The following is a 13,437-nucleotide window of genomic DNA, read 5'->3' as shown; positions in this document are numbered from 1 at the left end:
ATAAAAAACTATTTAAGCCATTTAAAAATATATAGTGAAAAATTTTATAGAATTTGACCAAGTATAAAAATGTGTTTTCCATTTACACAGGTTTTAATTTAAGTAGTTAGTGTAATTTATTTATTTATTATTTTATTATTTATTTATTTAGTGACAGAGATTGAGAGAGGGACAGATAGGGACAGACAGACAGGAAGGGAGAAAGATGAGAAGCATCCGTTCTTTATTGTAGCACCTTAGTTTCTTACATGTGCCTTGACAGGGGTTGGGGGGTCCAGCAGAGGGACTATGACTAAGAAGGGATATTTTAACAATTCATAAGTTTTACTTCTGATTCATGTTCTAAATGATATAGACCATATTTTAGGGTAAGACTTGGCCCTTAATTATTTCTGACTGCCAACTAATAGCTGCTAATAAACTGAGAAATTATGAGGAAAATAATCTCTCTAAAGAAAGATACGCCTGACCAGGCGGTGGTGCAGTAGATAGAGCATCGGACTGGGATGCAGATGACCCAGCTTCAAGACCACAAGTCGCCAGCTTGAGCGTGGGCTCATCTGGTTTGAACAAAGCTCATCAGCTTGGACCCAAGGCAGCTGGCTCGAGCAAGGGGTTACTCGGTCTGCAGAAGGCCCACGGTCAAGGCACATATGAGAAAGCAATCAATGAATAAGTAAGGTGTCACAACAAAAAACAAATGATTGATCCTTCTCATCTCTCTCCATTCCTGTCTGTCTGTCCCTGCCTATTCCTCTCTCTGATCCTCTGTCTCTATAAAAAAAAAAAAGAAGGATACAATGGACTTTTCTTGAAATAAATAACTTTTTCCATTTAAATTATTTTAGACTTTCTTAATAAGTTTCACAATGCTGCGTTTTTCCCTAAATGAGAGTGCTAACATCATGTGAGCATTTTGTTATTCTCTATTGCTTTTTTAAATCTTTCATTTAATTTTCATCTTTATATATTTGTTTCTAGGTAACAATAAGCATGAATTATGTTATTGGAACCCATGGATGGCTGCCTTATGACAGAAACATTTCTAATTACTTTACATTCATCAAGGATCAAACTGTGACAAATCCAAAGTAAGTAAATGAACATTTAAAGCAAATTATGTATAGTACCTTATTGCCACGAAAAACAACTAGATTGATTGATTGGTTTATTCAATTTTTGAAAGTAATACCATAGACATTCAGATTTTCTTTTCTCCTTTGGTCTTTTCTTTCTTCCTTTCCTATTTTCCTCCCTCCTTTCTTCCTTTTTTTCCTTCCCAATATGATATTGGCCTAATGACAAAGTTTCTATTATACTAGTTGTCGGAAAACCGCGGCTCAGGAGCCACATGCGGCTCTTTGGCCCCTTGAGTGTGGCTCTTCCACATAATACCACGTGTGGACGCTACCTCGATAAGGAATGTACCTACCTATATAGTTTAAGTTTAAAAAATTTGGCTCTCAAAAGAAATTTCAATCGTTGTATTGTTGATATTTGGCTCTGTTGACTAATGAGTTTGCCAACCACTGTATTATACCATTATAAAAGCAAAAATTATTAGGAATAGTTTTTAGGCTTAATTTTATCTTTATTTTACAATAATATCTACAGTTATGATTCAATGTTTTTTATTTAATAAGACTTAATATTTACCTTAGTTATCTTTTAAAATATCCAAAGATTACATTCTAAGTTCAGGTGATATTTTGCTTACTCTTGAGTTGTTATAGCTATTTGTTTATTAGGACGGTGTCCTTTTTTTTTTTTTTTTTTCTCTGAAGTTAGAAGGAGGGAAGCAGCCAGGCAGACTCCTGCATACGCTGGACCAAGATCCGCCCATCTGCAGCATTGCTCCTTTGCGGCTGGCGCCATTCTAGCACCTGAGGCAGAGGCCATGGAGCCATCCCCAGCGCCCGGGCCAACTTTGCTCCAATGGAGCCTTGGCTGCAGGAGGGGGAGAGAGAGACAGAAAGGAAGGAGAGGGAGAGGGGTGGAGAAGCAGATGGGCGCTTCTCCTGTGTGCCCTGAGCGGGAATTAAATTCGGGACTTCCACTTGCCGGGCCGATGCTCTACTGCTAAGCCAGGCGGCCAGGGCCCGTCCTTTCCTTTTTATCCCATGTAGAGACTTAGTACTATTGTGCTTTGCACAAAGCACACCTTCAGCAAACTAACATTGAATAATAAAGGTCTGTAGCTGAAGTGTCTGAGTCGGCCCTCATTTTCTGTAACACATACTGAAGTATAATCACTTCTTTGTGTCTTTCTGCAGAATTTAGATTAGCTAAGTGCACAGGTATTTTAGTGGGAAGCAGGAGAAGCCCATATACTTTCTTTGGTTGAAATGGAAAGTCATCTTCTTGGGTATTGTTAGATACACATTTATCTGCCTGTGTCGTAAATCCCTAGCTTCAGTTTATTGCCGACTTTCCTGGTCCTGTTATATACTGTCTTGTCTTTATACAGGGTGGACAAAAGTAGGTTTGCAGTTTACAAATAAAGACAGAGTTTATTCTTGTATTATTGTTTATCAGATATTAATTAGGTATTGCAACTGTAAACCTACTTTTGCCCACCCCATACTGTGGCCTCTAGTTAGAGAATTGATAGTCTTACTAATTAGCTTTGAGAAAGCAAGATTTAAATCTTTAACCAATCTCAATTTCTTTATGCTTAAGCCCTGAGACTTTGTTATATAAAACATTTTATGAAAATTATAATAAAGTACAATCAATGTATTTTCTGAAAGACTTTATCATTTATTAGACATTTCAAATTGAAGGTTTAACAGCCTTATATTTTATTTCCTTTTTAGAGACGTTAGAAAATGGTTAAGTGTAAGTGACCTTTGAAGGAAAAGTCTAATATTTAATTGTGTTTACAGAACGCAGCGTAGTCTGAATGGTCCTTTTGCTCCAGGGCTGGAGATCACTTCTAAGCTATTTATAGTATCACATGATGCGAAGTTGCTTTTCAGTGCTGGACACTGGGATAATAGCATTCAAGTGATGTCACTTACAAAAGGCAAAATTATTTCACACAACATCAGACATATGGGTAAGCATTAACTTTTTTTCCCTCCAAAACAGAAAAATTTCTCTGTTTTTCCTATCTATAAATGTAGTTCATACTCCTTGAAGTAAAACATTACATTCTACCTTTGAAGCTGGTGAACTTTTAGATAGAGCGGTGTTACGACTATTATATGCTTTAAGAGGACCCAATATATTTTGGTTATATTAAGCACCATATAAATTAAATATAGCTTTATAATGTCTTAAAGATGATAGGCTAAGTCTTTTTTTTTTTAGATTTTACTTATTATTTTTAGAGAGAGGAGAGCAAAAGAGAGATGAGGGGAGGAGCAGGAAGCATCAACTCCCATATGTGCCTTGACCTGGCAAGCCCAGGGTTTCAAACTGTCAGCCTTTCCAGGTCTGCACTTTACTCACTGCGCCACCACAGGTCAGGCAGGCTAAGTCGCTAAGTCTTTTTTAAGAAAATTGATTGATAGAACCTGACCAGACGGTGCAGTGGATAGAGCGTTGGACTGGGACGCAGATGACCCAGGTTCAAAACCTCGAGGTAGCAGGCTTCTCTGTCTTGAGCACAGGCTTATCCGGCTTGAGCACGGGCTCACCATCTTGAGTATGGGGTCACTGGCTTGAGTGTGGGATCATAGACATGACCCCATGGTCGCTGGCTTGAAGCCCAAGTTTGCTGGCTTAAGCAAGGGGTCATTCGCTCTTCTGTAGTCCCATAGTCAAGGCACAAAAGAGAAAACAGTCAGTGAAAAACTAAGATGCTGAAACAAAGAATTGATTCTTCTCATCTCTCTGCCTTGCTGTCTGTCCCTATCTGTCCTCTCTCTCTGTCACACACACACACAAAATTGGTTGATAGCAAAATGGTAAAAAAAAAAAAAAAATCTGTCATAGTTGCATAATTCATCAACTGTCCTAGTTTGTTAATAGTAAAACATGAAAGAGGTAAAATTGTTAAATGTTCTTTAACCTGGTACTTCTTAGTGTCTCAGTCTTTAATATAGAATAAAACGAGTAGAGATTTCCTTAACAGATCTAACAGGAAAGGGAATGGAGTCTGCTACTAATTCTGTACCAGTGACTTCTAGGATGTCACTTTGCTCAGGTTGTTACAATTTAGGAAAAATGTATTTTAAATTTACGGGGTAATATGTACTATGTTGGTTAAGATTCCACGTTATATTAGGATTGCGGTTCCCCAGTGGGAGTAGAAAGTGAATGGGATGAGAGAGCAGAGAAGTATGTGAGAATATACTGACTTCGTTTTAGGCTGCCAGACCTCCTGCCAGGTGTCTGACTGGCATTCCCTCTCCCCATGCCTACACTCTACCCTCAAAGAGTGGTGGCCTCAAAGAAAGCTCTCTTCTGTGACTTTAATACTGCTACTTTTCGGTCACTCTTTACCGATGCTTTTCCAATGCCAATCCTATATTTCTCTGTAAGAACAACTGATTTAATAATAGTTTGAGCATAAACTAAATTTACACTGTTTGTTCCAACAAAACCAAACTATTTTATTAAATTTTTTTCCCCTTACAGATATTGTGACCTGTTTAGCTACAGATTACTGTGGAATACATTTGATTTCGGGTTCCAGAGATACTACATGTATGATATGGCAAATAACACAACAGGTAGTTGTACACTTAAATACTCTGTTTAGATCAGAGATTCACCCTGGGGATACTGTTGCGATATGCTCATAGAATAGTGAATTGTTCTCTGGCATCGAATGAATTATCATTTGAGCTCCTTTGCATTCTTTTACCCCCGTTCTGTCCTGTCCCCAATCACCAAATTTCCCCCTATGTTTATTGTCTGATGCTTGACATTTTAATCCACTATTACTTTCCAAAACCCCTCCTCGTTAACCTCTTCCAGGAAAAGTTATTTTTCTTTCCTATCAACATAATATTCCTATTTTCCTTTCAGTGGGACTACTATAGAAATTATAGATTTGTAATTTTTATCAACTGTATTGTACTCTCATATAATGTTGGTTCAAGGAAGTATCTTTTGTATTTATAGCTTCTGGATTTTTTCCTTAATGGGCTTTCTCCACTCCAAATTTATAAAAATATTAACTAAAAATCCTCTTATAATACTGTTTTTGTTTTATTGCTTTATATTTTAATCTTTAATTCACTGGTAATTAATTGTTCTATGTTGTATAATATATACAATATATGAACATATTTTATGATCTATATTCTGTATTCTATATGATTCTATAACAATTTTGACTGTAAAATATATGATTTTGTTTACATGTGAGCGGAAGGTCATTTATGACAGCATAAATGTTACCCACTAAATTGGACCTTTTTCTAGATTAGTCATTCTTTTACATTATCTATTTCTGGTCAACACCAAAGTGTTTTCATTTTAGTAATTTAATATTTGGTAAGGCAAATACCCCCTCACTGTATATTCTTTTTTAAAAAATATTCTCAGCCATTTATATGAGTTTTTATTCTCCCATATAAATTTTTATTTATTTTATTTAAGATTTAAAATGTTTTGCCTGATCAGGCGGTGGCGCAGTGGATAGAGCGTCGGCCTGGGATGTGGAGGACCCAGGTTCGAGACCCCGAGGTCGCCAGCTTGAGTGCGGGCTCATCTGGTTTGAGCAAAAGCTCACCAGCTTGAGCCCAAAGTCGCCGGCTCCAGCAAGGGGTTACTCAGTCTGCTGAAGGCCTGCAGTCAAGGCACATATGAGAAAGCAATCAATGAACAACTAAGGTGTTGCAAGGCGCAACGAAAAACTAATGATTGATGCTTCTCATCTCTCCGTTCCTGCCTGTCTATCCCTCTCTCTGACTCTCTCTCTGTAAAAAAAAAAGAAAAAAAATTTTTTTAATGTTTTTTCTAGCTTTATTACTGTATAATTGACATATAATGTTATGTAAATTTAAGGTGTACAGTGTGATAATATGATACACTTACGTATTGCAAAATGATTATATTATGTGATAGAGGTGTTAACTTACTCTTCCATATAAGCTTTAAAAATATTTGGGCCCTGGCCTGTTGGCTCAGTGGTAGAGTGTCTGCCTGGCATGTGGAAGTCCCAGGTTGGATTCCTGGTCAGAACACACAGGGGGAGCAACTATCTGCTTCTCCACTCCTCCCCCTTCTCTCTCTGTCTCTATTCGTCTCTCACAGCCATGGCTGGTTTGGCTCAGGCACTGAGGATTGCTCCATGGCCTCGCCTCAGGCACTAAAAAATGGCTTCTGTTGCAATGGAGCAAGGGCCCCCTAGTGAGCTTGCCAGGTAGACCCCGGTCAGGACGCATGCGGGCACCTCTTTCTGCCTCCCCTTCTCTCACTAAAATGAAAAAAAGATAAAGAAAAAATAATATTTGAACTATATCCTCCTTAAAACACTCCAGTTTAGTTTTAATATAATCATATTCAATTTTGTGTTATTTGGTTTGTGTTGACATTTTTATAATTATCCTTATCCAGAAATGTCATATCATATTTGTTTCATGTCCTTTAATAATTTTTTAAATTTTATTGTATTTATTTTCTTCTTTTTCAAGTGAGAAGAGGGGAAAGAGAGAGGTAGGCTCCCTCATGAGTCTAGACTGGGATCCTCCTGGCAAACACCCCCCCACACACCCCCACCCCACCCCCGTCTAGGACCAGTGTTCTGTCACACATCTCGAGCCATGCTCCCACTGAGCTCTATTTTTAGCACCCAAGGGGGTTCCACGGAGCCATCCTCAGAGCCCTGGGCTGATGCCCTTGAATCAGTCAAGCCATGGCTGCAGGAGGGGAAGAGAGAGACAGAGAGATAAGGGGGAGGGGATGGGGCAGAGAAGCAGATGGTCACTTCCGTGTGTCCTGACTGGGAATCAAATCCTGGACATCCATGTTCCAGGCCCATGCTCTACCACTGAGCCAACCAGCTAGGGCCAAAGTTTTGATAATATTTTTAAATTTAGGTTCTGTACTTCTATATATTTACTTCTTTTAAAAATATTTTATTTATTGAGTTTTAGATAGAGAGGGAGGGAGAGAATCAGAGAGAGAAAAAAAGAGAGAAACATCGATTTGTTCTATTTATTCGTGTTGTGATTGGTTGATTCTTGTATGCGCCCTGACGGTAACAAACCCACAACCTTGCCATATTGGGATGACACTTTAACCAACTGAGCTTCTCGGCCAGGGCCTATATTTACTTCTAATTATCATATTCATTATTACTATTCTGGTGGGATGTTTAGAATCTTTTTTTGTGTGACAGGGACAGAGAGAGAGAGAGAGGTACAGATTGGGACAGACAGGAAGGGAGAGGGATGAGAAGCATCAATCTTCGTTGAGGTTCCTTAGTTGTTCATTGATTGCTTTCTTATATGTGCCTTGGCTGAGGGGCTACAGCAGAGCAAGTGACCCCTTGCTCAAGCCAGTGACCTTGGGCTCAAGCTGGTGAGTGTTGCTCAAACCAGATGAGCCCACGCTCAAGCCCGCGACCTCGGAGTTTCAAACCTGGGTCCTCTGCATCCCAGTCCGGTGCTCTATCTACTGGGCCACCATCTGGTCAGGCCATAATCACTTTTATTTCTAATCACTATTATTGAAAAAGCTTTTAATTTCTGTACATTTATTTGTAACTGTTTCACCAAATCCTTTTACCCAGATATCATAATTACTGGTATTTCTTGGCTTTTTTGATAATAAGATGATCTGAAAATAAAGGTTTTTTAAAAAGCTTCTCCAATATACTAATTATTTCATTTTCTTATCCTATTATATTATTAGCTAATATAGTAAGGTAAGAAAATTAACAGTGAGCTTCCCTGTCTTTTGTGTGTGTGTGTGTGACAAAGTCAGAGACAGAGAGGGATGGATAGGGACAGACAGACAGGAAGAGATAGAGATGAGAAGCATCAATTCTTCATTGCAGCACCTTAGTTGTTCATTGATTGCTTTCTCGTATGTGCCTTAACCAGGGGGCTACAGCAGAGCAAGTGACCCCTTGCTCAAGTCAGCGACCTTGGGCTTCAAGTCAGCGACCATGGGGTCATGTCTATGATCCCATGCTCAAGCGTGCTTTAGAAGTCACACAAGTCAGCATATAATTGATGTCCCTGGAATTAGGTATTCTAATAAATGAGAAATATAATACAGAAAGCTTCTTTGAAGTAAAGGGAGAATAAATCTGTAGATGAAAAGGGCAAGCAATGTACCTATTAGTCCAAAATAATCAATTTTGAAAATATTGATAGTTTTTGAGCTACCAAAAATGGAGAATTATTTGAGAACCCAAGAAGAAACAAGAATGAGTAGTGTAAACAGAAATCAGTGGTAGGAACTAGGCGCAATGTTAATATGCAATTAGACAGTTTAAATATAGCATAAACCTTTAATAAAAAGTAGCCTACAAGAAAATTACCTTTGCTTTTCCTTTTTAATATTAGGGAGGCGTTCCTGTGGGCCTAGCATCTAAACCCTTTCAGATTCTGTACGGACACACTGATGAGGTGTTAAGTGTTGGCATCAGCACTGAGCTAGACATGGCAGTGTCAGGATCAAGGGTAAGATTTTTTTAAATGCTTATTTTTTCTATAAATTTAGAAGCAATATTTATATTTAAATTTTATGTAGGGGAATTGATAAACTAAAGAAATTTTATACTATGTAGGACTTTGCAAAAGTAGAGAAATGTAGAAAGAACAAAATTAAAGGGTCAATTCTGTTTTGGAAATTTACTGGTCTTATCAGTTAAGAGTAGTCAGCCACTTTATGAAGTAAAATACTATGTGAAATTTTAAGTTTGGAATTTTTTTAAGGTACATATATGTTCTTTGTGGAGTAATCATTTTCAGTTTCTTCCCCACATTTTTTTTATCCAGCCCACTTTAGTTTCTATTTTGGTTTTCTTTGTCTTTTTCATTTTCTAATATTTTCTGCGTGTAGGATGGCACTGTGATTATACATAGTGTTCAGAAAGGTCAGTACATGAGGACTTTACGACCACCTTGTGAGAGTTCTCTGCTCCTGACCATCCCCAATGTGGCTATATCTTGGGAAGGACATATTGTCATCTACTCCAGCATTGAAGAAAAGTCCACTCTCAAGGTATCTAACTTTTTCATGTAATTGGGCTATACTATTTATAAGCTTGTCTTTTCCTTCCTACGTTGTATAGATGAAGCATTTTGAGGAGGGAAAGAAAGACATGTTTTAAAAGGAATGTTTTTCTTCTATCATTCAATTTATTCATTCTTTTCCATCACCTTACCCTATCACAATATTGACCTTCTGTTTGTATTTTATTTTTAGGGATATTATTGGCTTGTATTTGATTTCAAAAATAATTTCTAATTATGTGGGTCTTAATAAGCTTACATGGAAATCATAATACAATTAAATTCTTTTTGCACAGGCAGGGTATAAATAGTCAAGCCATGAATTTTATATGTTTACTTTGAGTGACAAAGCTTTTTAAAAATTAAGAGAATCTGTTTGTTTTGTTTTAAGAATGTAGAGGCTCTTTTGGACTGGAAGAGATTTTAATTCTTATGGAAGAGTAAGAGTTCTTATTTAATATTTATTTATTTGGCAATCTGATTTGAAATCACTTTAATAATATTATCTGCACAGTTTCTCTTTAAATATGTGTTTATTCCAACATTTTAAACCCAATAATCATTCTGTTAGAAGTTTTAATTAACAACATTAAAAGTGTTTTAAATTGAGACCATTAAAATTTTCTTCATCTAATTTTGCAGGATAAGAATGCATTGCATCTGTTTTCTGTAAATGGAAGGTATCTGGGGTCTCAAGTCCTGAAAGAACAAGTATCAGATATATGCGTAATTGGAGAACACATTGTCATAGGCAGTTTACAAGGTTTCCTGTCTATAAGAGATCTCCACAGGTAAATTATAAGAATGATTGATGTGTCGCTTTAAAAAGGTGGTAATATTTTCAGCCTACAGTGAAAATCAGCAATCTAAGATTTCTAATGTTTTGGTTTATCATTTATTATGAGCATGTCTTATTTGGCAACTATGAAAAAAAATGGGGAAGAGAATGTATTCCTGGATTAGTAAATGAAATTTAGATGCACATTTTTTAAATGTGTATTTTTTCCACAATTTAAAACATTTTTTCTAAATAGCCAGGAAGTGCCAACCCTGGATTATGGATTTGAAAATTTGTCCAATTACAGTTTGAATTTCTACAAACTAAAATTAAGGTTTAAAAAAAATATTTTTTAATTGTGGCAAAACAAACCAAAGTATTTTTTTTTTTTTTTTTGGATTTTTCTGAAGCTAGAAACGGGGAGAGACAGTCAGACAGACTCCCACATGCGCCCGACCGGGATCCACCGGGCACGCCCACCAGGGGGTGACGCTCTGCCCCTGGGGGGGGGGGGGGCTTGGTCTGCCCCTTGGGGGGGGTCGCTCTGTTGCGACCAGAGCCACTCTAGCGCCTGGGGCAGAGGCCAAGGAGCCATCCACAGTGCCCGGGCCATCTTTGCTCCAATGGAGCCTCGGCTGCGGGAGGGGAAGAGAGAGACAGAGAGGAAGGAGAGGGGGAGGGGTGGAGAAGCAAATGGGTGCTTCTCCTGTGTGCCCTGGCCGGGAATCGAACCCGGGACCCCTGCACACCAGGCTGACGATCTACCACTTAGCCAACCGGCCAGGGCCACAAACCAAAGTATTTTTAAGGCCATTATATCTGCTAATGATTGAGTGGGGGGAGTAAAATTAGTGGAGTTTCTTGATTTTTTTAATGCAGTGAATGAGAAGGATGTTTGAATAGTGGTATATTTTAAGTTTCCTATATGCCCACATACATTCTTTTTTCTCTTTATAAAAAACTTGTGGCTTTTTTATATTTCTCAAACTATCGTGGCTTATCCAAAAACTTTTTTTATAAATTATTTTCTGATCCAAGGTATTTTATCTTATTGCATTCAATCTGAATCACTTCTATACCAACATCTTCTCTTTTCATATTTTTCTTCTTTAAACTCTAATTATAAAAGCTGTGGGCATTTTCCATAATGGTAGGTTATGTTTTATTTCACATTTTAAATATATATTATTTTTATTATATTTTGTATTCTGTTTATGTTTTATGTTATATCTTTTAAAACAAAGTAAATAGACCAATTTTATTGCCCCCTACACAGATACTTTTTGAGCTTTTGCCCTTTATATTTAACTTTAACTTGTTGTTAATCAACAGGATAAAAATTATTTAGTGAGAGTTCATATATATGGTTAGAAGAAAAACAGATGTTGAAAATAAAGAAAAGATCTATTAAGTATTTTAAGTATTGCTATAAATGTAGACCCTTGGGTGAGGCACTCAGATTTTCTGAACCTAAAGCCCACATCTGTAAAACTAGAATTCAGAACTAGATTATCATTAAGTTAATGTCCAGGTATAAAATTCTAAGAATCTTTTATATCATATATTCGTGTAATTTTGTGTTTTTTTGTTTTTCTCTTCTAGTTTGAATCTCAGCATCACCCCATTAGCCATGCGATTGCCTATTCACTGTATTTGTGTGACCAAAGAATACAGCCATATTCTTGTAGGATTAGAAGATGGCAAATTGATTGTAGTGGGTGTTGGCAAGCCAGCTGAGGTAAAGCCCAATTAAGAATTTCATTTTTTCTGACCAGGCGGTGGCCCAGTGGATAGAGCGTCCAACTGGGATGCGGAAGACCCAGGTTCGAGACCCCGAGGTTGCCAGCTTGAGCGCAGGCTCATCTGGTTTGAACAAAAGCTCACCAGCTTGAGCCCAAGGTCGCTGGCTCAAGCAAGAGGTTACTCAATCTGCTGAAGGCCCACGGTCAAGGCACATATGAGAAAGCAATCAATGAACAACTAAGGTGTTGCAGCCCGCGACAAAAAACTAATGATTGATGCTTCTCATCTCTCCATTCCTGTCTGTCTGTCCCTGTCTATCCCTCTCTCTTATTAAAAAAAAAAAAAAAAAAAAGAATTTCATTTTCTGCACTGTGGGGGATTCTTTTGGTTCTCCTTCATTCCAGCTGATTCAAAAATATCTGTTATGGATACACAAATTTAAAAAATATTTTTCAAAGAGCAATAGATAAAAAGGGGTTAAAGTTAGTATTCAATTATGATAAAATTGAAAGCACACATTTGGCAGTTTCTATCTGTCACTCTATATGAATAAAACAGTTCTCTGTCTTTCCAAATCTGGACTCAAGACCACTTCTTAGATTTTTAGTACATAAAAGCCTCCATAAAAAATTAAATATAGACTCAAACAATAAAACGAATTTTTTTTTTCATATTAGGTTTATTTATAATCATTGCAAATTGGAAATAACTCAAATATCTGTCAACAAAGAAGTAAATAAATTTAGGATAATTGTATAATGGAATACTTCCCAGCAACAATAGGAATGAACTCTTGAAACATGTAACAGCATAATATTAAAAATTATTATGCTTAGGAAAGAAGTTAAACATAAAAGAGCACATACTGAATGATTCCATTTATTGAAGTTCAAGAACATGCAGTGATAAATCTGTATAAAGCTATATTTCAGCAAATACCCAGCATGACTATATATCAGTTCTTTTGTAAAAGCATTATTTTTTTATTCAGAACTACAAATATCCCCATATAATGTCCTGATTCTCAATGAATTTCACATGATTATAAATTTATTTCCCAATAGTTCATCAATTTGTAAATATTCAGATATCATAAATCTAACTCTGTTCTTAAGAAAACTTAGGCCTGACCAGGCGGTGGCACAGTGGATAGAGCATCGGACTGGGACGCGGAGGACCCAGGTTCGAGACCCCGAGGTTGCCAGCTTGAGCGCGGGCTCATCTGGTTTGAGCAAGGCTCACCAGCTTGAGCCCAAGGTCGCTGGCTCGAGCAAGGGGTCACTCAGTCTGCTGTAGCCTCCTGGTCAAGGAATATATGAGAAATCAATCAGTGGACAACTAAGGAACCGCAACGAAGAATTGATGTTTCTCGTCTCTCTCCCTTCCTGTCCCTATCTGTCCCTCTCTCTGACTCTCTCTGTCTCTGCTACAAAAAAAAAAAAAAAGAAAGAAAACTTAGTAGCAGGCACTCCAAGCAATTTAATGATTCTTCTACACAATTTATTGTTAAATTGTATTATATTAAGCATTATAAATTTTTATTGATACTGTTAGTCTTTCTTGAGAAATCTAAAATATGACATCAATAGCAGTTATTTCAAGAGAAGACATTACTGTATAACACACTGTCAGTGGTTACAATAAACCTATCAGAAATCTTAGGAACCTTTTAGTTTCATAATATTTTAAGATTTCATTAGTCATACCCTTTTTTAGAATATTGTAAACAAAAGAGAGGTTTTATTAAAGTGACGACAACATATGTAAAGTCCC

At 37.1% G+C, this 13,437-nt stretch overlaps 1 protein-coding gene across 8 annotated transcripts in view; it reads left to right on the top strand.

The window, feature by feature from the left end:
- Positions 1-13,437, top strand: part of NBEAL1 (neurobeachin like 1) — a 179,772-nt gene that overhangs the window by 156,338 nt on the left and 9,997 nt on the right. For all 8 annotated transcript variants that reach the window (XM_066344885.1, XM_066344888.1, XM_066344889.1 and 5 more), the window contains 7 exons: positions 982-1,091; positions 2,886-3,058; positions 4,585-4,679; positions 8,472-8,588; positions 8,971-9,132; positions 9,786-9,934; positions 11,524-11,659. In XM_066344885.1, the coding sequence (XP_066200982.1) occupies positions 982-1,091; positions 2,886-3,058; positions 4,585-4,679; positions 8,472-8,588; positions 8,971-9,132; positions 9,786-9,934; positions 11,524-11,659 (942 nt within the window). The remainder of the gene's footprint in view (positions 1-981; positions 1,092-2,885; positions 3,059-4,584; positions 4,680-8,471; positions 8,589-8,970; positions 9,133-9,785; positions 9,935-11,523; positions 11,660-13,437) is intronic.

This window comes from Saccopteryx leptura, chromosome 7, assembly GCF_036850995.1.
Source record: "Saccopteryx leptura isolate mSacLep1 chromosome 7, mSacLep1_pri_phased_curated, whole genome shotgun sequence".
NCBI lineage: Eukaryota > Metazoa > Chordata > Mammalia > Chiroptera > Emballonuridae > Saccopteryx > Saccopteryx leptura.
This window is presented reverse-complemented; position numbering and strand designations above follow the sequence as displayed.